Source organism: Euleptes europaea, chromosome 10 (genome assembly GCF_029931775.1).
Source record: "Euleptes europaea isolate rEulEur1 chromosome 10, rEulEur1.hap1, whole genome shotgun sequence".
Classification (NCBI taxonomy): domain Eukaryota; kingdom Metazoa; phylum Chordata; class Lepidosauria; order Squamata; family Sphaerodactylidae; genus Euleptes; species Euleptes europaea.
In genome coordinates this window covers 36,998,739-37,022,654 of record NC_079321.1, presented here as the reverse complement: position 1 = coordinate 37,022,654, position 23,916 = coordinate 36,998,739, and the positions used below count along the sequence as shown (strand labels likewise).

Below are 23,916 nucleotides of genomic sequence, written 5' to 3'. Positions count from 1 at the left end.
GGCTGCCTTTCTCATTTCTTCTGGTTTTTCTCTCTCTAATATAACAGCCCCCCCCCCCCAGCCTCTACCTTGGAAAGCTACAATTTTTCTCCACCGTGTTGACCAAAGCAGCTTACATTAGTCTTCTTTCCTTTTTTTTAATCCACACAACAACCCTGTGAGGTAGGTTTGGCTGAAAGTATGTGACTGGTCCCAAATCACCCAGTGAGCTCCCACAGCAAGATGTGGATTTGAAACTGGGTCCACCAGCCCTTAATCTGAAGCTCTAAGTATTAAATGACACTGGCTTTCAGACTCCACCACCAAATCACCAAGAATTTCCCAACCTGGAGGTGCCAATTCTAGCCAGGCCTGCCTGGCCCTAGTGAGTCCTCCCTCAAAGGCCAAAATAAGTCTGGAAAGGGCCTGCCCTCCCCCACCTTTTACTCACAGAAACTGAAGTTTGGAACACCGTAGTTGCCTAGCAACAGCCATTGGAGGAACCCATTGCTTAAAGCTACAGATGCTCCTTTTATCATTTTTGTTTTTTAAAAAAGCCCCAATGTTTTTTGTTTTTGTTTTTGCTTTAGATTTTTCTGTTTGTTTTTTTCCAAACCTGGGGCACCTTTCAGGTTTTTAGTAAGATCTGTCTTGCTTGTTCACAACTGATTTAGGTATCTTCAGATTTGGCTGACTTCACTATTACAATATATAAGATGCATGGGAAAAAGCAAGTTTTACTTTGCTGGATTTTTTTTCTGATTACATTTCAGCAGAACAAGATGTATTTAGCTTTGAATTGTGCAATGGATTCGTGACTCATGGCAAACGTTTCTTTATTTTTATTGCAGTTATAAATCAGCAAACAGGCAAATGTATTATTTCAATGAAAAACTTTTTTTTTTAAAAATGCAATAATACTTGATATTTCTGTACATGCCCTAGGGGAATTATATAAGTATGTGCCGTATTGGTGTAATAAATCTTTGTTTTAATAAGACAGATGTCATATCATCTGTGTAAATTATAACTGCCCGCATGGTTTGAAATGAAATGTAACGATGTAGCTAAGCAGTTTTGGGTAAACAGGTTGTCATTATTGGAGTACATAAATGCACTATGAGATTTTTTTTTTTAAGTGACATGCCCCAATTGAAATGATAAATAAACTGATAATTCATTGGTTCTCAAACTGGGAAACAATTCTCTGCTTGGGACACATGGGATACCTGAAAGGTGTGCACAGAGTTTTGAGGAGGAATAGATAGAAGAGGAAGAAGAAGAGGTGAAGGAGGAGTTGGGTTTTTTTAAAGCTATTTTATTAACTTTTTCAAAGTTTTTCAAACAAACAGACAAATTACATACACATACATTCACACAATTTGAACTCCTTCAGGGAGTCTATTTCATCTTACATTTCAAACTTATACATTGTTCTTATATTCTACAGTTTGGTTAATAAATTCCTCTGTACTATATAAACTAATCCTTATGTTTAACAATCTACCCTTTCCATGTAACACAATCAAAATAACATTCCCATTTCTTTTGGGAGGAGTTGGTTTTTATATGCCGACTTTCTCTACCACTTAAGGGAGAATCAAACTGCCTTACAATCACCATCCCTTCCCCTCCCCACAACAGACACCCTGTGAGGTAGGTGGGGCTGAGAGTGTGTGACTAGCCCAAGGTCACCCAGCTGGCTTCGTGTGTAGGAGTGGGGAAACAAATCCAGTTCACCAGATTAGCGTCCGCCGCTCATGTGGAGGAGTGGAGAATCAAACCAGGTTCTCCAGATCAGACTCCACCGCTCCAAACCATTGCTCTTAACCACTACACCACATTGGCAAAAGGTGTCTTCTTTCCATTCATTTCAAAATCTGGGTAGGAGGCAGAGGACCTTCACTGATCCTCACTGTCCTTACACAGAATTCCTGTGTCCATCCTGCCCCGAAGTCCTAATGCTCCCTGGGAATCTCAGAAAGAGCTGCTACCTTTGTTCCTATTTTGTTTCTTTTTGCTTGATTTTAGGACAAAGAACCATGTTCTATTCCAGTACTGAGATGTGGGTTGCAATCCACTTGCAGCAGCAGTGAGCTGTATGGATGTAATTGGGAGCCAGGATCTCTGTGCCTTTCATCTATCGAACACACAATAGGGAAGGGTGCAAATTTTAAAAGTTGTAGGGAGTAAAAATGTTTAGCTGTATCCTGTCTATTTTGTTGCTCCAATATGGTAGAGATAACAATTGTAGTGATGCACTGAGACATTCTGTCTTACTAGAGCAAAACAAATTAAACTTTGTGTACAAGGACAAAACAGGCAATGGATGGTAGCATTCAGCTTTGTAAGCACAGTGAAGTTTATTTTATTTTTTTTAAATACAGGGGAATATAAGACTACATGGCATTCCTACACTATGTTTTTATACTGCTATCAGTTCCCTCTGTGTTGGCATCATTATGCTGATTTGGCCTCCACACTCTTTTGTTGATCTGTGTGTGGTGTGGTTATTCAAAAGAAGACATTGTTTGTTTGTTTTCTTCTAGGAGAATAACACATTTCCTTAACAGTAGCTTGGATCTACCAGAGAGTTTCCATGGCCAGAATAATTTCCAACAGTTGCAACACAATTTTCTCACTTCCTCTCTCCAGCAGCAGCCCAATTCCCTTTGAAATGCTGTTCCTAGTGGTGGGGGTCAACCTTGTAGGCTGCAGTGGGAGGGAGGAGTCAAGAAAGTCATGCTCAACAGGCAGAAATCATTCCATTTGTTTGGACTCTCTGGCGGATCAAAGCCAGAGATTTATTTTTACCGAGAATAATTACAGGAGGGGTGCCACTGTTAATCTGGGAAATCAGTTGTGAGCTATCTCGACCATGAATCTGTGTGTCCTTAATCTTCTCTTTTCAATTTACTCATGCTTATCTAATGTGATTTATACATACACAGATTATGAGACCAATGGGAGAGATTCTGTTCCTTCCATTTATGCATTATAGAGACTTTGGACTGAAGTCTGCTTCATGTTTCCACTGTTTCTTTCTCCAGTGCATGCTACAGCTCTTTGACACTCCGGTTTTTCTTAGAAGTAGCTGCCACTACTCTTTTCTTCTTCTTCTTAACAGTGGAACAGAAAGTGAACACAGGGACCTTCATAAGTAGCTCACAATGTTGATATCCATCGCTGCTTGTTAGTGTTATTCCTTGAGTTAGAAAAGGAGCTCTTGCAGAGTTACCACAGAAGAGAATTTGATGTTGGGTTCCCACGTAAGGTGTTGTCTTTGACAAAACAGCCAGAGGCTTTATCACATGAATGGTATTTCTTACAGAGATCTTCGTATCAAAACTTTCCATGTGCAGACTTAGTTTATAACATGATAAAGACAGGCTTATCCACATACTGGCTGGAATCATTTTAGAATACTGAAATTTCTTAATATGAATGTGTATGTTTTACAGGAGGTATAATTTGGTCATTGAACTTTAAAGTTACCATAGGCAGTTTTACATGTTTGAACACACTGTTCAAAGTGTTCCTTTTCTTTTTTTATAGTCTCCTGTTTCTTCAACTTCACAACACCTTCAGGGATTATTCTTTCACCAAACTATCCTGAGGAGTACGGAAACAACATGAATTGTATATGGCTGATTATTTCAGAACCAGGAAGCAGAATACATCTTATTTTTAATGACTTCGATGTGGAGCCTCAATTTGATTACCTAACAGTGAAGGATGATGGTATTTCTGATTTGCCAGCTCTTGGCACTTTTTCCGGCAATGAGGTGCCTTCTCAAATAGCTAGCAATGGGCATATAGTACGACTTGAATTTCAGTCAGACCACTCCACCACCGGAAGAGGTTTCAATATAACTTATACTAGTAAGTACCTATGCACTTCACACTAAACATAACGGGTACGCTGTGGCCAAAGAAAGGCATTCATAAACACATTGATTTTAGCACAAGAAAGCTAAGCACAGGGTTAATTCTTCCACTGAAACCTCTGGGTCTTAAACGTGCTAGAATTTGGTGGCCAATGACAATAATTTCAGTGAAACTCGAAGAAAATAAGGACGTGTCTGGCTTTATATTGTTGTATGTCTTTCTAAAAAAAAAGCTAATCTTTCAGTGTCATTTCTGTAGTCGTGCTGCTAGATTGTGGGATTGTCCACTTGCATATTTCTCTTTCAAATGGTAAAAACATAGAAGATTAGTATAATGTGAACAGTGTCAATGTAGCAAGGATTATATTACATAAGAACATAAGAAAAGCCCTGCAGGATCAATTTATGGTGGGATTTGGTGATTGCATATGTTACCAGAGTGGCAGGAAGTGCCAGGGAAGCAAGTGGCAAGTTGGCCACCCCTAGAAGCGACCCTAGTCCCAGCGCTGCCACCCAGTTCTCTCAGACCAGACCTTGTTCACCTTGTCTGCCTTTCCCACTCCTACACTGCCCTATGAACAAGGGAGGGAGAAGTAAAGAGCAGGAGGCTGACATCTTGGGCCTCTGCCAAACTCTCCACCCACTTACCTCACACGGCAGTGGCCAGCAGGGAAATGCAGTGTATGAAATGCAGGATCAATCTAAAGCATTCCTGGCAAGCGTTCATCCAGCCACTGCTTGAAGACTGCCAGTGAAGGGGAGCTCACTGCCTCCCTAGGCAGCCAGTTCCACAGCTGAACTACTCACTTAGAGGGAGAGTCCATCCCATTCCCCACGTTTGCTTCCTTCCATCTCTGCCCTTTTCAAACAGTCTTCCACCCACTCTTTTCCCCTCTCCCCTTCTCTGACAATCTCCCCTCAGTCTTTCTCCCCCTTCATCTTCTCTGTCAATCTTCCCCCATCTATTTCTCCCCCTTCCCTTCCATGACAAACTTTCTCCCTCTCTTTCTCTCCCTTCTTCCCCATCAACCTGCTTCTCCATTTGTTCCCTTCCCTTTCTCTGACAATCTAGCTCCCTTGCCTCTTCCCTGTCAATATCCCCCCATCTCTCTGTCTCCCACCTGCCTGACTTACTTTGACCTCTTCAGCTGCAGCATTGGTGGCTGGGCCCCTGGCACCTGCCAGGGCCCCCAGGAACTGCCACATCAGTGGCAGGGCACTTGGCAGCCAGCAGGGCCCTGGCAGCCGCTGCTTCAACAGCAGACCCCTTGACAGCTGGCAGGGCCCCTAGGAGCTGCTGCGTCAGCTGCTCAGGTAAGTAATCTACACGTGCACAGATAATGTTATGGTTTTGGGGTGGGGTTAAACCCCTCAATATATTTTTGTTACTTTTAAGATTTTTTCTGCAAAGCTGAGGGGTCCCCCAATTTTGGAGAAAAATTTCCATTTGTCTGTGGGCCCGATCTGTAGATTTAGATATGTACAGGTTGGCCCACACTTGAATAATAAATATATAGATGATATATAGTGGAGGCCCATGAAACTCTCAGGGGGGAAATCCCATCTCCCCCCCCCACTTGCTGAGACTGCCAAGGCCACCACCTCCCCCATTCCCACAGTCTGGATCAGGAGAGCCCGGAGTTGCTCTGGGGTCGCCTGCCACACCCCCACAGGCTGGATCGGGAGAGCCCGTCACCCCCACACACACCCCCAACTGCCCCTGGGCTGGGAGGATCAGAGGTAGCCAACAAAGATAGGTACTTCTCTGCACATGTGCAGAAAATGCTTTATTTAGTTTTGGGGGGATTTAAACCCCCATTTTTTGTTTTTGTTTTTAACTTTTCCAATTTTTCTGAAGACCCAGGGGGTCCCCCGAGTCTGCAGAAAAATCTGTTGGGTGTCAGTGTTCCCCCTATCTGCGGATTTAGATATCCACAGGCAGGGGCCATACTTGGGAATTAGATATATAGATGATGATGATATTGATGATGATAACATATACCTAGCTGCTGCTGCTTGAGGTAAGAGTTGAATTCTTAGGCCACAGTCAGGGAACTGGCTAGAGATGAGAATGGTCTGTGCAGAGATCCAGTTTGAAGCATCTACCAAGAGCAAAGGACCAAGAGCTTTCCAGACAGTCTCGTCACTCAAGAGGAAAGTTTTTTAGACTGGAGAGCAAGCTGTCAGTCTGGTCTGGGGCCTTATAGAACTGGGAAGGCAGGATTTCTCTTTCAGAGTCAGCTGATTTGAATTTTCAGGTCAAAGCTGGCATGGCAGTAGTCTTCTAGGTTCATAGTGGAACCAAGGTGATGATTGTGCATGAGGTAAGGAGGTGGGGTGCTTGTTTGAGACACCCCTGGTTCTTTATCAAATGGAATACTCTTCCACATCAATATTTTAAAAAGGAAATTCAAGGATGGTAATAATTTGGTATAATTCAAATACACAGTGATCCATTCTTTAAATGCCTGCACCAAAGAGTATTAAGATGTTAATTAGTCTTTACTCTAATTAATTAAATAATCAGGTAAGCCTCCAGACAAATGAATTACAAAGGCTAACTTTTGTATCAAGAATGTGCTTATTATACAAATTTAACTCGCTGTTTGTATTTTTTTAAGTGAAAACAAAAATATGCATCAACAGTTAATTGAATTATTTGTTTATTTACTTTTAACACTTTAGCATTTGGTCAGAATGAATGTCATGATCCAGGAATCCCTATCAATGGAAGGCGTTTTGGAGACCGATTCCTTCTAGGAAGTTCTGTTTCTTTTCACTGTGATGATGGCTTTGTGAAAACCCAGGGCTCGGAGACCATAACGTGTATTATGCACGATGGCAATGTTGTATGGAGTTCCACTGTTCCGCGTTGTGAAGGTATAGTGTGCCTCTTACAAAACTAGTTTGGATATTTGTTATTTATACAGATTGGACATACAGCTGTATAAATACAGAGCATTCCTAAGCAGAGTTACGCCCCATTAAAGTCAATGTGCTTAGAAGGGCATAACTCTATTTAGAATTGCACTGATAGTTACTTCAGATGCTTTCTCACTTGTGAAATGTTTTTGAGGTAGGCTACTCTATTTCCAAAACTTTAGCCTCATTTCTTTGACTAAACTAATCTATGACATATTTGCATGAATTAAAGTTCTGTGGAGAAGGGAATGGTGGTATTTGTACAATAAAATATTAGTTTGGCATGACCACAGTTGGATATCATAAAATGTTGTTTTTTTTAATGCCTTTAAATATCAATGTTGAAAAGATGTTCAGCGATAAAAGCTCACTGGATGGGAAGGCTCCTTCTAAAGATTTCAGCGTGGCTTACCTCTATAGTTCCCTAGTGGTCTAGGACCCTCTGGGAAAGTGAGATATTTGCCAGATCCAGAAAACTTTTACTACAGCAGTAGATCTGTGTTTTAGATCATTTTCAGCATCTTCAAATAGAAAGTCAGCAATGTTATCTCCCGGTATTTCTGATAAATCTTCAAGCCAATGAAATGCTTTCAGGATTATTGATTTAGATCAGACTTAAAGAGGATCTGTGCTCATCTGGAAAATGTGAAATCCCAAGTAGTGTTCCACTAAGAATTGAAAACAACTATAATAGCAGCAATGCATTCTATGCTACTGTAGGGGAAAAAGAAATTTGTGTTTATAGGTCTTTTTTGAAATTGTAGAAAATACAAGACTGGAACCAATGAATGGCAGAGATGCAGTACGGGGTCAAGAATTTGTGCAAGAAATATCTGTAGGGAGATTTCTGCTTATTCTCCTTTTCTGTTATGGCCCTCCCTTCCCTTTGCAACTCATCACATGGTACTATGATGGGGAGGGGGTTTCAGGCAGAAGGAGGAGGGAGGGATACGTTTTGTGAACTGGTCCACTTCACTGAATCCAGTCAACAGAATGAATAAATTGGGGAAACAATAGAACAGCCAAAAATCATAACCTGCAATCAGCCGTGAGGGGAGGAGAAGAGAGAGAATGTTCTGACACAGGGGTCGGCAAACTCATTAGTCAAAAGAGCCAAATATCAACAGTACGATTGAGATTTCTTCTGAGAGCCAAATTTCTTAAACTTAAACTATATAGGTAGGTACACTGTTTATTAACTTAATAAACTTTAAAGTTTTAAGTCTTAATTAAACTATAGGTACACTGAATAAAACTTGATACATTACTTAATAGTAATCTTATTTATTGATAAAAATTAAATTGTAAGTCCCTGCCATTTCCCCCTCCCTGTCCAGTCCTCGTCTGGAGGCCTGGTCTATCGCCATAAAAGCCTATTGGTAGACCTGGCCTCCGGCTGAGTCCCATTGGGAGGCCAGGTCTACCCACTGGCTTTCTTGGCAGTAGACCTGGCCTCTGGAGGCCCATAGAAGCCAATTGGTAGACCTGGCCTCTGAAGGGGGACTTTTTCCCCTCCTCGGAGTCCAGGTCTACCGCCAAGAAAGCCAGTGGGTAGACATGGCCTCCCAATGGGACTCAGCCGGAGGCCAGGTCTACCAAAGGAAGCCCGCCCCGCCCAACAGCTGATAGGCGGGGGGCAGGAACCGCCGAGCAGCCCGCCCAGCAATCGCGTGGCTAGAGGGGAGGGGAGGCTTTAGCCTCCCAACCATTGAGGGCAAGGGAAAGGGGGACCCAGCCATTCTCCACGGCGTGGGGGGGAGAGGCAGCGCGCCCACTCTCTCAGGCGCGCCGGCTCTGCAGCCCGGCTGCCGGAGCGAGCAGGCACAAGAGCAGGGTCTCCAAACCAAGTTCGAAGAGCCGCACTCAATGGGCCAAAGAGCCGCATGTGGCTTGGGAGCCACAGTTTGCAGACCCCTGTTCTGACATAATCTAATCAAGAGGCAGACAAAACAAGACACATTTCCATTGCTTAAAAATGAAGACTCAAATGGGATTTCATCTCATTTTACACTTAGGTATATATTGAGTATTCTTTATTCAGTGTAATATAAGAAGGCTCAGAGTAGCCAAGTTGGGAAACTGGAGAATTGGGGGCAGAGCCTGGGGAGAGGGGTTTGGGAGTCCCCCCTCCAAAGCAGCCATTTTCTCCAGGGGAACTGATCTCCATAGTCTGGAGACCAGTTGTAATTCCAAGAGATCTTCAAGCCCTACCTGGAGGTTGGCAACTTTAGTTGATTACAACCAAGGAGACTCGGATTTCAGTTCTCCATGTTGCTCACCAGGTGACCTGGAGCCAGTCACTATCTTTCAACCTAGCCAGCTCAATGGACAAACAAATAAATGCCTTTATGAGAAGACATGGGTATGCCTGGATCCTAGAAGCAACTTGGAAGTGCTTTGCGATGTTTACCCAATGTTAAAATTCACCTCACTCACTTGAAGGGTCTGGATCATGTGGCTTCTTCCCTGTCAAAAGCACTGAAAACTATGGTGGTCTGACATAACAAAAAAACATGGCGATATGATAGGTTTAAAAAATGTACTGGACTTGTGCGAGCAGAATTGTTTTAAATAATTCATGTGTGATGCCTTGCTGTTCTCTGGTTAATTTGTCACTTATTTCAATAGAAACTAGATTACCCCCGTTAAGTTTCAAATAGATGATTTTTCTTTCATCTAGATGTAGCTCTTCTCGAATTAAACATGCTTGTCTTGGCAAGAAGATCTCATTTGATCACAGACATTCTCCTCTCTTAAGCCGATTAAGCACCAAACATCCATTCCTTCAGTGTAGTTGAAAGATAATTTGGTGTGATTTATCCTTGTCTCTGGACAGCGTTGAATATTACATAGAATCTAGAGAAGAGGAGATGTGTCTTGAGTGAAATGCATCTCTCCACTTGTGTTTTTTTTTTAAATACATGAGTAGCATAGCATGAAAAGTAGAAGCTCCTTCTACTCTTTTTATCCTGGTTCAGCATAATGTCCAGACCAACCTTCTGAGACTGTTTTACACTTGATAGTAGTTATTGTAAACATGATTTTAAAAAGCCCAAACCTTAATGCCAAGGGTAATAATTTATATAGCATATTCTGTATACAGCAAGTTTGGAAACACTGTCAAATTTAAACAAAATATGTTGTCATTATTATTAGGGCTTATTCTATTTCTTTGCAAGTCTGGAGTGGTATTGCCGTTTATTTAATGTTGCGGTATTCCCAGATAACTTCGAATGTTACATTTTTAAAGAACATTCTGCGTCATTTTCCAGTGTTTTGATAAGTTCTGGCAGGTTAAAGAGATATACTTTTTGAGTTTTAATCTGTTACCAAAATGTAACTTTTATCAATTATTGTTATCTGGATTTTAATCAGTTCTAGTAACGGCCTTTGGCCATATGCAATAAACCTGAACCTGACAAGTAAATATTTACAGTCCTAAGAACACTTTCCTGGGAGTAAGCTTCCTTGAATAGTACTGAGTAGAATTCTGAGTAGACCTGTTTAGGATTGAAACTAGGCCCAGGTCTACCAGATGGAGCAATGCATAAATCTAATTCCCAGTGCATAGTGACATGAGGGTAGAGGTAGGGCATGGCAGGCCAGGCTATGACCAGTTTATACTTCACCCCTAAAACAATCTAACCACCATATGTAGCCAGTTAGGTAAGTACAGTCATAATACTGGTTCCAGACTAATTTTTCTTCTTCAGCAAAATGGAACTTTCCTGCCTCCTCCCTTCCACTGCAGCCCACTAATTTCTACAAAATTCTGCTCCTGGAGGATAGGGGACCCTGATGAAGGGGGGGGGGGGTCTGCAGCAGGAATGGGGAATTAGTGGAAATTGTCAATTCAGTCTGGATACAACCAATAGCTTTGTTAAACTAAAGCTCAGAATAAAGTATGTTAACTTGATTACAGAATTAACTGGTAAAATGGCTAGTACTGAATGATGTTCTTCTCTTTCTGGTCTTCATGTAATATATATCAAGACATACTAGAATCTATATTGAACAGTGCAAAGTAGGATGATTATTTATATCATATTATACCCATGACATAGGGTACTAGCTGGAGATCTCCTGCTAAACAACTGATCTCCCGTCAATAGAGGTCAGTTCACCTGGAGAAAATGGCCGCTTTGGCAATTGGACTCTATGGCATTGAACCTACTCCCCTCCCCAACCCTGCCCTCCTCAGGCAGCACCCCAAAAACCTCTCACTGGTGGCGAAGAGGGACCTGGCAATCCTACCATGACGTTTACTCATCTACACTTACTGGGTTGGATCCAGCAAAAAAAAAAATCTACTTGTCCTGAAGCTCTTGTAGAAGTGGAAATACAAGAAATAGAACAAAAAATCCACTTATCCTGAAGCTCTTATAAAAGTGGAAATACGATAAATAGAACATGTTCGCCATTTGCAACAAGTCAAACTTATTGTATCCCCACGTGCATTTCCACTTAAGATCTTATGTGACCAATTTCTAGGCATTAAAATATGTTAGGAGGAAAGTTCTAGGTGTTGCACAAGATGTTGTGCAAGTAGAACTGCACTAGTTCCATTTATTTTTCCACTTGTGCATCGCTTGACCCAAGCCAGAAGAAAAATTGTTTTAATTAAATATGAATTGTATTGTTCAATTGAAACATCTGTATAATGACCTCTCTCTCTGTTTTAAATTTTGCAGCACCATGTGGTGGCCATCTTACAGCATCAAGCGGAGTTATCTTGCCCCCAGGATGGCCAGGGTACTACAAGGATTCATTGAATTGTGAATGGGTAATTGAAGCAAGGCAAGGGAACTCTATTAAGATCACCTTTGATAAGTGAGTATTCAGAAAATAGACATAAAGAGCCTTCTCAAAGGAATTTTGTAACTGTGTGAAACAATGATAGAGTGTGTTCTAATTCATTCACATAAAAAGTGTTTCATCCAATTGCAAGAAAAAAAATCTTCCAGTATTTGGGCTCTGGGCATCCAGCTTTTAATAAGGTCAGGCTAGTCTGATCTCATCAGACCTTGGAAGCTAAGCAGTAGGGCTGGGCAAAAAAAAAAAAAAAATCACTAAATTTTGGGTTTGGATTTTCTCGGCCCGATTTCTTTGGTAAACCCAAAATAAGCCAACTACCCATACTGGTAAATATGGGTATTCTGCTTATTTTTTAGTTTCCTGAAAAGTTTGGGCCCATTATAGTCAATGGGGATTTTTTTAAGCTCTTGGGGGGCATTTTTGGAGGTAGAGTCCCCAAATTTTCAGCGTAGCTGCAAGGGATTCTCCTTTGATGGTCACCCAAGTTTGGTGAACTTTGGACAGGGGGTCCAATTTTATGGGCCCGCACAGGGGTCGCCCCCATCTTGCAGGTATTTGCAAGCCGAGCTGTACATCAGGTTCAAAAGTTCAGCATTGCCAAGGGTTGGTGGAAAGAGGTGATTCCAGGCTGGCGCCTCAAAGACTGGGCTTTGTCTTTATTTCTGGGTCGGTTTGCATGATGTCCATGCAAATGAGCTTCTAAACAGAGGAAAAAGGCTTAAATGCAAGAGAAATAAGGCCCAGAGAACATTCCTTGTGGTGGCAAATGACATCCTGTGAACAGTCATTTATTGTGGTCAGATTCCAAGAGAAGCTTTTTCCAGAATCGCCTATTCGGCTTTATCCCCAGGTTATGGCATTCGGTAAACCTGAATCCTAAAATTTACTGAAACAGCTAATTTTGGGTTTATTTTCGGTTTGGGTTTATTGGTATGCACAACCCTACCAAGCAGGGTCAGTCCTGGTTAGTATTTGTATAGAAGACCACCAAGGAAGTCCAGGGTTGTGATACAGAGGCAGGTAATGGCATACCACCTCTGAAAGTCTCTTGCCTTGAAAACATAAGTCAGCTGCAACTTGTTGGTACTTTCCAACATTACCAATCCTGATACTGCCTACCCTTGTGCTCTTTCTTTTCAGTTATTTCCCCCTTATTTTAGTGCTGTTTTCTTAAAATTTAGACTAGTTGTGCTGGTTTCTTTCATGTGTCTTACTGTAAGTTTCTAGCCAATTCTTTCCACTAGGGCTGTTGAAAAAACAAATTTGGAAAAATTCGAATCTGGCCCATTTTGATTTGGGAAATGCCCAAGTCCGAACTCCCCCGCTTCGGTTCCATGGAATTCGGCACGAGTTTTGAGTTCGGGAACAAAATTCAGCCGAATAACCCACCCCCCTTCCCGGGGCTCCCAGGAAAGCAGGCGGGTGGCTCTTTGAACTGCTCCGTGCTGCCATGGCTGGCAGCACGGAGCAGTTTAAAGACCCCCCCTTCTTGGGACTCCCCGCTTGTCAGCTGGGTGGCGGGACTACCCTGCTGACAAGCGGGGAGTCCCGGGAAGAGGGGGTCTTTAAACTGCTCCGCGCTGCCTGGGCAGGCAGCGTGGAGCAGTTTAAACACCAGGGACTCCCTGGAAGGGGGTGGGGGAAGTTTAAACTGCTCTTTGCTGCCTGGGCTTGCAGCGCAGAGCAGTTTAAAGACCCCCCCTTCCTGGGACTCCCCACTTGTCAGCTGGGCAGCGGGACTACCCAGATGACAAGCGGGGAGTCCCGGGAAGGGGGGGGTCTTTAAACTGCTCCGCACTGCCTGCCCAGCAACTGACCTACTTCACATGATTTTATTTATTTGTTTGTTTTGAAATTTGCTGTATTTCCATCTTACAGAACTCAAGGCATTTTACAATATAAATACTGATAATAAAAACAGAATTTAAAACCACAGTGTAAGATTGCCACCAAAGTAATAAAATGCAGTCCTAATTTAAAACAAACAAACAAAAAAACCTCAACTGCCTCCTAAAGATTGAAAGTGAGGTAGGTAGGTGCATGTCCCAGGGGAGGTTGTTCCATAATTGTGGGGCTACCACCAGAAAGACCCTCTTTTGTATACCTACCAAATAATCTTATTTGGTTGATGGGACAATCCGGGGGGCCTGTGCCTGTGATCTTGTTTCCCAGGCAGGAACGTATGGGAGAGGATAGTCTTTCAGATACCTTGGTCCCAAGGCATGTAGGGCTTTAATGGACATAACCAACACCTAGAATTTGTCTTGGGAGTGGATCAGTAGCCAGTGCAATTGCTGTAATATCAGACAATTGCTGTAATATCAGTGCAATTGTTGTAATAGCCATCTTCCCAATAGCTGGCCCCAACCAGCAGTCTAGCTGCAGCCTTCTGCCATAGTTGCAGCTTGTGAACATTCTTTAAGGGTAGTCCCAAGTAGAGCGCATGACAGTAGTCTAGATGTAATTAAGGCATGGATCACTGTGGCTAGAGCTGATTGAACCATGTCAGCCAAAGCTAGGCAGAAGCACTCCATACCACCACTGCTACCTAGTTCTCTATATTGACTACTGTTTCGAGTAGCATTCCCAAGCTGCAAAGCTGGCTCAAACCATCGTAAAATTGTGCCATTTAGTCCCAGCACTGGGAGATGGTTCAGCAGGTTTCTATGGTCGATAATATCAAAGATTGCTGAGAGATCCAGCAGAACTAGTTCACATTTCCCCTGTCTCGTTTTTGGTAGATGCCATCAACCAAGGCAGTCTCTGTACAAAATCTCAAGCTCAAGCCAGACTAAAGTGGATCCAGAAAATCACTCTTTTCCAAGACCCTCTACAACTGATAAGCAACCACATTGAGCACCTTGCCCCAAAATGGAAGATTTGAGAAGATTAGTGTAAAAATAAGTTGGAGGAGAGGAGAACAATATAAGCTGCTTTTGGTTCCCATTAGGGAAAAGGTTGGGGTATAAATTAAGTGGATAAGTGTACCCACTTTGAACATCTGCATAGGCCAGGATTTGGGTTGTTTCTTTAAAGGTTATGGTCTTGCTATATGATTTTTTAAAGCACTTTCATCAAGGTATATATTTGTGTGAACATAGTAGCTGCCATAACAGTTATAAGAATCCATCTTTCAAGAGGGTGCTATAATAGTCTTAGGCCCTTGACCTTTAGTGTTATAAAACAAGAGTTTCCACTTTTTTGTGTACTGTTTAAAACATTTGCCCAGGCTGAAAACCAATCATAATTTAAAAATCACTAAATCAGGGGTCCCCAATGTAGCACCCATGGATACCATAGTGCCTGGCAACACCTTTCCGAGTACCCACCAAGTGTTTTTAGAAAGTGAATGAAGCCAGATGGGGGTTTTGCCCAGCAGGGCTTCTGATTGGCCATTGGAAATCTGATTGGCTGTGCAGATTAAAAACAAACAAACATTGCTTCCATCACAGCACATATTAACCTGCTGAACCATCATCACAGCACAGCTGTCAATGGCTGTGCTCCTTTCTCCAAGGTCGGGGACAGAGGGTGGCGCTGGGGGAGGTGGTGTTGCAGCGGCACCCTTTGGTGTGTGGGGTGCTGCAAGGAGCGATCCTCTCCCCTATGTTGTTTAACATCTACATGTGTCTCCTTGCCCAGCTAGTTCGGAGTTTAGGGCTGGGGTGTCATCAGTATGCTGATGACACCCAGCTTTATCTGCTCATGGATGGCCATCTGGACTCTGCCCCAGACACACTGACCGGGTGTTTGGACGCTGTGGCTGGTTGGTTGAGAAAAAGGCTGCTGAAGCTGAATCCAGCGAAGACGGAGGTCCTGTGGCTAGGCTGGGGCGGCTTGGGGTCAGGGTGCCAACTCCCAGCTCTTGATGGTGTGCAACTGACATCTGCACCCACTGTCAAGAGTCTGGTTGTGATCCTGAATGCCTCCTTGTCTATGGAGGCCCAGGTCACAGCCGTGGTCAAGGCGGCTTTCTTCCATCTACACCGGGCCTGGCAGCTGGTGCCCTATCTCTCCCGCCCTGACCTAGCCACAGTGATCCATGCGACGGTCACCTCTAGGCTAGACTACTGTAACTCGCTCCACATGGTGCTGCCCTCGAGACTGATCCGACAGCTCCAGCTGGTACAGAATGTGGCGGCGAGACTCCTTACAGGGGTCTCGCCCCGAGAACATATAGAGCCAGTGCTCTGCCAACTGCACTGGCTCCAGCTGGAGTATTGGATCAGGTTCAAGGTGCTGGTTATGACCTTTAAAGCCTTACACAGCCTGGGACCCTCGTATCGTTGGGACCGCCTCTCCTGGTATACCCCTCCCAAAGATCTTTACGGTCATCTGATAGCAACTTACGGGTGGTCCCTGGCCCTAAGAGTGTGCGGCTGTCCTCAACAAGAGCCAGGGCCTTTTTGGCCCTGGCGCCGGCCTGGTGGAATGCTTTGTCTGGTGACATCAGGGTACTGTGGGACCTTCCACATGCCTGCAAGACAGAGCTATTCCGCCAGGCCTATGGCTGAGGACAGCCACAAATATCATCTATTACCCATCCTTCCTGTTATATTATCAGTGTCAACGGAGGGGTAACCTGCTGCAAATATCCAGCAGTACAAGTGTGGTTAGGCGCCATTTGAAATTTTGAGTTTTAAGTTTTAATTGGGATTTTATTATTTTAAATTTGGATTTTTATATTGATGCAGTAATGCTTTTATATCATGTTAGCCACTCTGAGCCGGCTTCAGCTGTGGAGGGCGGGTTATAAATCACAAAATAAATAAATAAATAAATTATCATTTTCACTGTGTGACTGAAGGTAACTTGAGTGTATGGGGAAAGAATAACAAAACAATATGTTTATTTTCAAAGTGAAAATCTGATTTTTGGTGTTAAAATGTACAAGTGAGATGAGTGCAGCCTGAATTAAGAATTCAGATGTCTTTTTATGGTTCCGATTGGCTCTAGCCTAAGGGCTGAGCTATAGAACTATTAAGCTAAGCACCATCAAAGGATTTGAGGATCCAGCTGCCAAAATGTAGGCTATGAATACATTCTGGCAAGCTCAGTGAGGGGGTTCGGGGGGTTCAAGCGCTACAAGTCCCCAAGACAATTTTGAAATTTGATCAATTACAGGGACATTTTGAGGCCATATGAAATTAGTATTAGAGCATATTCTAAAGTCAATATTAACTACTTCAACCCATTGGTTTATTATTCTATCACTAAAAAACTCCACTCATTAAAAAAAAGTTGCTTCAGGGGGCCCCTCCAGGATTAGGGCCCCTGAAGCTTAAGCTTCATTAGTTTCACAGTAGATTTGCCTCTACCACTGATTGGTTATAACTTACACTTTGTGTGTTCATTTGGAAAATAAAGTAATCACTATGACTTTAACTCTATGTTACACAGATGAAACAGGTACGAACAGTTTTTCAAATTTTTCTTTTCTTCTTCCTTTATGCTTCCACCACCCCCTTATTTTTATTCAACACCCCCCAATTGCATCCGAGGCTACTACCGCCCCCCTGGATCGTTTCAGCGCCCCCCAGGGGGCATTATTGCCCACTTTGGGAAACACTGCTTTAGACTGATTTGGTCAATTTATCCAGCCTGTATGTATGGTTTTCACCATGCTGTCTGATTGTATGTGTATTTGCTTAGAATTAAATCCCACAGAGTTCAATGGGGTTTAACTCCAACAAAGTGTTCAGGATTGCAGCTGAACTCTGGGCCATTTGTCTTTTCTAAAAGAGAGATTTAATTTGTTCCTCCTCTCCTGCCTCTGCACACATACAATGTATCTGGGGAAAGGCCCTAAATTATTATTTTTACTTCAGTCTATTACTGTTTGAAGGGTCCTTGGGAATACTCTGATAGTTTTGTGTTAATTGCTGTGTAAACGCTATGGCCTTAGCAGAGGTTTTTTAATTATATTTCTTGCATGACAATGTTACATACAAAGAAAGCCAATTACTCTGTTCTTTTGAAGGAAAATGTGAACAAAATAGGACATTTAAGAATCTTAGTCTCATGCTGGTATTGGAGTAATGCCAATTTTAGTCGGTTTACTTTTGATATTTTTAAAAAACAGTTATAAATTTACAAAATTACAATTAATAGTACTAATACACAATATACACATTCATACATCTATACCTAAGAAAAGTTTATTCTTGCTTACATAGTCCGTCTTTCTCTCATGGAATCCTTCTTATTTATATAATCAAATCAACAGTCCCAATTTTCAAATCCAAATAATACCCCAAGTTCAGTACTTCTGCTTTTGATATTTTTATTATATATATTTATTTACATAGCATTGTAACCCATCTTAAATCTGTTGTTAGAGAAAGGCAGGTTTAAAATGTAGATAGTTTGTTATTAAAATACTTTTCACACAAACATTGTTTCCCATTCTGTTCTGCATTTTCTGCTAGTATCCCTTATCCGGACATCCGATATCCAGACTGATTCAAAAACCAGACGTTCTGAGCCGGCATGCAGGCATTACTCACAGGCCCTCAGCAGTGCCATTGATGGTTCAATGTACACAAAATTATTTGAAATATTGTTTAAAATAATCTTCAGGCTACATGTATAAAGTATATATAAAACATAAATGAATTTTGTGTTTATACTTGGGTCCCATCCCCAAGATATTATGTAAATGCAAATATTCCAAAATATGGAAAGATCCAAAATACAGAACACTTCTGGTCCCAAGCAGTCAGGATAAGGGATACTCAACCTGTACCATATATTTTCCTCCTTTTAACCTACTAAACATACATCCATCTTCCCTTTTGTCAGGACTTCTGCAAAGTGTTTGCTTTCCAAAGTGCTATTCTGTCCTGGATGTGAGCACAAATCTTTTGCAGCTGTTCTGGGTTTTTATAGACCAAATTAATCCGCTCCATAGTAGCTGCAAAAAGTCTCATTCATTTAATAGCAGAAACCTTTTTTTTTTTTTTTTTGTCATAGCTGGTCCAGAAGGCTAGTGATACAATGAGAATGTTTTGTTTCTGCGTGAATGCTTTCAATATCTGTGCTGATGTCTTTGTAAATGGGAGCGGGGAAAGGTTGACATACAAACTGTGGTAAAAGGTTTATATGTTTCTGTCTAGTTCAAAAGGCTGTCAGATGTAAGTACAAATATTTAGGTACAATTATATTGTGTTGCACGTCAGTCAAAACTGTAGCAAAGCCACAACATTGTGGAACCAAATGTATTTGATGCAGGAATGACCCTTACTGAATGATTTCATGCTTGGCCAATTTTTTGTGAATCTAAAGTGATTACACTGAGTTGCACTGTTTCCCAGGGGACAGGGAAATAGACTGGAACTGAAGGGGGAAAAAACAGGTCATGGTTCTTATCCCAAACTTGCTGCTGACCTGGTAGGTATAACCCTGGAAGAATCATAGTCATTCTCAACCTCTCTTTCTACTCTTACTCTTTACTTTTGAATACTGTTGATGGCAATGAATTAGCAGCTAAGGCCTCATTACCACTGGCAAATAGTAACATCGAAAAAGTAAATGCATGTGTAGGAGAAATAAGAGTTAAGAAAAGATTTAAGGATCTTTTCTGGCATTACCGTAATGGCAAAGGAGCTGCTGCATCAAGTGTCCTTCCTACACTGTTCTATATGAAGACTGCTATCTACTCTGGCTAGCACTGACCTCAGGCAAAGTCATTTCCTCACTCCTCTATTGTAGGACCATATGCATACATACAAAACACTACCATATTACCACTATCCATATGTAATTAGAAGGGAAAAGTCCACGAGGGTTAGCCCAAAAAAAGTCTCTTAAAAATCATAATATGTGTCATGATGAACTCTATTAGTTTTTCTTTCTTTTCTTACAGATTTCAGACCGAAGTAAATTATGATACATTGGAAGTCAGAGATGGTCCAGCTAGTTCATCCCCATTAATAGGGGAATACCATGGTACTCAAGCGCCACAGTTTCTTATTAGTAGTGGCAATTATATGTACCTGTTGTTCACCACTGATAATAGTCGTTCCAGTGTTGGCTTCTTAATTCATTATGAGAGTAAGTTTTGGGACATTTTTAATAATTAAAATGTGATAATTAAACAGAAGCATTTGGGGGGGGGGTGAACTTTACAGAACCTTGTGTCCTGGGAATGGGAGAAACGTGTGTAATGGCTTCAGTCTCTGTGGGAACCAGGTACTATTAAGGGTCAACAATGGGATGTGGCACAAGATATCTGTCCTACTCTGGTTCTTTGCTGGGAGTGGAGTGACTCCATTGTGCACAAAGACATCCCCTGCCAGCATCCCTTGTGGGTGGACAGAACTGCCACCTTCATTGAAAGTTAATTGGATGACCACATTTTCAGGATTATCTGTGATACACATTTGGGATTCTGAACTAAGTTTACTGTCTAAATCATTTTTCATGGTTCATAAACTACCAACAGTGCCAAAAGAATGCATATTTTAACAATGATGTCAGTAGGCCTTTATACTGATTCTGGTGAACTTGAGAAAATGTCGGTTTATGTGGTGTTTCCTCTGCCCACTCCCTGTTGGTCACATGCACAAGTTTCCTACATAATATTCTGGATCATAATACCTGTAGCCTCTCTGATTGGGACACTGTAGCAAACAGTGGTTGCTTACCACAACCCAGGAGATGAAGAAGGGAAGTAGAGCTAACAAGGACAGAAAGTGAGTTGAGGAGAAAGTGTACAAGCACACAACATATTCCTGCCAGCCAAACCATGATTTATCGGTAACCAGATTGGGTTTTGGAAAACCTAACCTAAAAAGTGAAGAAATAAGAATCACACACTGATTACATATTCAACTGTAAATATGAATACAAGGTTGAACCTAGCCAGCTGTTTCACTCAATCTCACCTAATTCTCCACTTTAGAACATCCTTAATTCCACATGACTTTAGTTAATGCAGATCCCTTGATCCTCAGTATAGTGGGTCTTCTGTTTGTTTGTTTAACTTTAGTTTCTATTCCTCAAAAATTGCTGATGTCTTTTATGCATGTTTGGTGGTTTTGTAAAAAAATAAGGAGGTTTTGGAGATTAGTTTTGAATGAAACTAATGATCTGATTAAATCAAAAATTAAGAAAGACCCCGCTTTTTGCTTATTGGGTATACCAAAAAGAGATTTGGATAAAGGTGATAGAGTCATATGTCAATATAGTTTTGCGGCAGCAAGAATTATAATTGCTAAAAAATGGAAGCAAACAAATAAACCTTCAATTAAAGAGTGGCGAGAAAAATTATGGATGTATATGAGGATGGCCAAAATTACAGCTTTTTTACATGATAAAGATATGGAGGAATTTAAATGTACGTGGGTAAAGGCCACCGCATATTGGGATAAAGTGGCAAAAACGGATTTTAAAAGTATAGTTAACGAATTATAGTATAATATGATTTTAAATATGATATAATAATATTTTTTTTTTCTGATATGTCATAACACTCCATCGGAAGTCTAATGGTGGAGGGCACTGCGGTGGGGGGATGGGATTTGGATTCAGGGCACGATATGGCTTATAGACTGATTTGAATATTGTATTAACTGATAAATAGTGCGCTGAACATGTAATTTTTGCTTTTCTTTTTATGTATATGTATTTTGTACTTTTTTTTCTTTTTTTTCTTTTTTGTGTGTTTATTATGAAAATAAAATTTTTTATAAAAAAAAAATTGCTGATGTCTGTTCATCATGCCAACAAAAGTGACTGAAACTGAAACTGCTGGTGTCTATTTAAGCACCAATCCCTGTAAAATGATATATTTTACTTAAAGCTTAGCATTGCTCATAAGCATAGGTAGTGATCTTTGAAATTATAACTTGTCAAAACTTCACTTCTAAGCAGTTGTGTCAGTACTGGCAGCATGATATTTTGGCTCTTGTTGCTGCATTGGCTGACCATCAGTTCACTCAGGCAAACATTTTCTAATAATATACAGCACTGAATTGGTACAGTAACAGGTCGATTAAGCATTTCCACCCTGAACAGGAAAAAATGTCTAACACTGCAATCCTAGGAATATTTTCCAAGGAGTAAGTTCCACTGAATATACCTGATTTGAGGTAGTTGGATTTTGTGTAGTTGGAGCACCTTTCCTATGAGGAAAGGCTGAAGAGTCTGGGACTTTTCAGTTTTGAAAAGAGGCACCTAACGGGGGAAATAATAGAGGTTACAAAACTTTTTCTCCCTCTCCCAAAACACTAGAACTCAAGGATATCCAATGAAGTTGATGGGCAATAAATTCAGGACAGACAAAAGTAAATATTTCTTTACACAACATGTGATTAAAATGTAGAATTCTTTGACAGAGGATGTGGTGATGGCCACAGGCAAAAACAACATTAAAAGGGGATTAGACAGGTTCATGGAGGATAGGTAAGGTTCCCAATTTCCCAGTGAGGGCAGGCAATTGATCGCCAACTCACCAGTACGCCCGCCAGCCCTCTGCTGGCTGGTGGAAGTAGGCCAGCTGGGAGGGGAGGTGGTGATTTGCGCGTGCCACACCACCGGCACTTCCGGAATAACCCGCAATGCTCTAGCAATCTACCCGAGGGGGAATTTGGAGGGGAATTGCTAGAGCGTCCCACATGCACGCAGCACTTCCTGGGTAAACCTGGAAGTGACAGAATTGTGCCGGGCACATGCATGAGGGAGGCTTCTCCTAATGGCTGTATGGGTTAGGCTCCTGCTGGAGTGTAGGTAAGGACCTGGCTACCCAAAGGATAGGTGTATCAGTGGCTTGCTATGGTGACTAAAGGGAACCTCCACATTCAGAGGCAGTAAACCTCTGAATATCAGTGCCAGGAGGCAACATCAGTATAAGGCCTCAGCCTTAGTGCCCTGTTGTTGTACCCTCTGGAGGAACTGGTTGTCCACTGTGTGAGACATGACGCTGAACTAAATGGACCACTGCTTTGATCCAGCAGGGCCCTTCTTGTGTTCTTATGTTGTTATATCTACTAATGATTGCTCTGCTAATCAGCAGAATTAATATATTAATATACAGCATTGAAATATACTTTATGGCAGAGGTTGTCAGTTTTGTTTTCATTTGGGTCCCTCTTCTAAACTTACTCTATATCCTTCTATAAAAATCAATAGCTTGGATCCCAGCATTCCACTCAGCTAAATGTGCTGCCTTCATCTGGCAACTTGAGAGGAAGTTTCGTTAGCTGAGCAGAAGGATAGAATCAAACACATTAATTTACGTTTTCCTGCAATTAATACAAATGAACTTTGATTGATCTGTTATGATGTAGCACCCTTCCCTAACCAACTGCAGGTTACTCAGCTGCATTCATCTCAGCGAACCTTACTCTCTGGGCACATGTAGCTGGAGTTTGGTTTCGGACAAATAGGGTAAATCTTGGGGAGTCACACTCATTGGCTGTTCAAGAAAGACTTGGCTTTCCCAAAGGCTGTAGGCTTTCTAGATTCAGAATATGCTCTAAGTTCCCATGGGGGAGGCAGGAAGAAGTTTAAAGAGCAGGAACTACCGTCTATGGAAAATACCACACTCATTACCATTCCAAGTGCCTGATTTAAAGAAGCTAGGGAATTGTCCCCAGCTCTGTAGAACATGTGAGAAGGGCACATATAGAAGGTTAAAAACAGCTAGGCAGAAAAACAATTCAAGGAATAAGAAGTGGACAATAAATTATCATGACATCTCTCAGATATATTTGGTACTGAAAAATCCCCTTCTTTGCTGTCTGTATTGAGGTTTCTCATTCTCCTTTTGGGGCACTAATTATCCATTGAATCAATGCTCATTCTCCTTTTGGGGCACTAATTATCAGTTGAATCAATGTTATATTTTTTCTTCTTTAATTGCTTTTTAAAGTTTTGCTTCCCAAAGCAAAAATAAAAATAAAAAACGAAGGCTTTGTTTTGAGTGCTAATTCGATTTTAGTCCACTTTTGCAATTGGCTTCTGAATTCCTTCCCTCCAGGTGTTACACTGGAATCAGATTCCTGCCTTGACCCAGGAATTCCTGTGAACGGACACCGCCATGGTAATAATTTCAGTATTCGATCTACAGTAATGTTTAGCTGTGATCCAGGTTATACCCTCAGTGATGATGAACCTCTTGTGTGTGAAAGAAACCACCAGTGGAACCATGCTCTACCTAGCTGTGATGGTAAGGATGGCATGCTACAAATGCATACTGTTGTGAGATTGCTGTTTATGTTGAGTAGGTATGACACCTACATTTGCCTACATTAATGTTTGGTACGAGTCAGGGCCTTTGACAAAAGGATGTCACTGTTATTTTATAGTTGTA

General features: G+C 41.6%; 1 protein-coding gene across 1 annotated transcript in view; it reads left to right on the top strand.

Moving 5' to 3' along the window:
- CSMD1 (CUB and Sushi multiple domains 1) overlaps positions 1–23,916 on the top strand; it is a 439,588-nt gene that overhangs the window by 128,600 nt on the left and 287,072 nt on the right. The window contains exons 8-12 of the mRNA XM_056856290.1: positions 3,535–3,861; positions 6,552–6,746; positions 11,480–11,618; positions 19,468–19,655; positions 23,584–23,772. Coding sequence (XP_056712268.1) covers positions 3,535–3,861; positions 6,552–6,746; positions 11,480–11,618; positions 19,468–19,655; positions 23,584–23,772 — 1,038 coding nt within the window. The remainder of the gene's footprint in view (positions 1–3,534; positions 3,862–6,551; positions 6,747–11,479; positions 11,619–19,467; positions 19,656–23,583; positions 23,773–23,916) is intronic.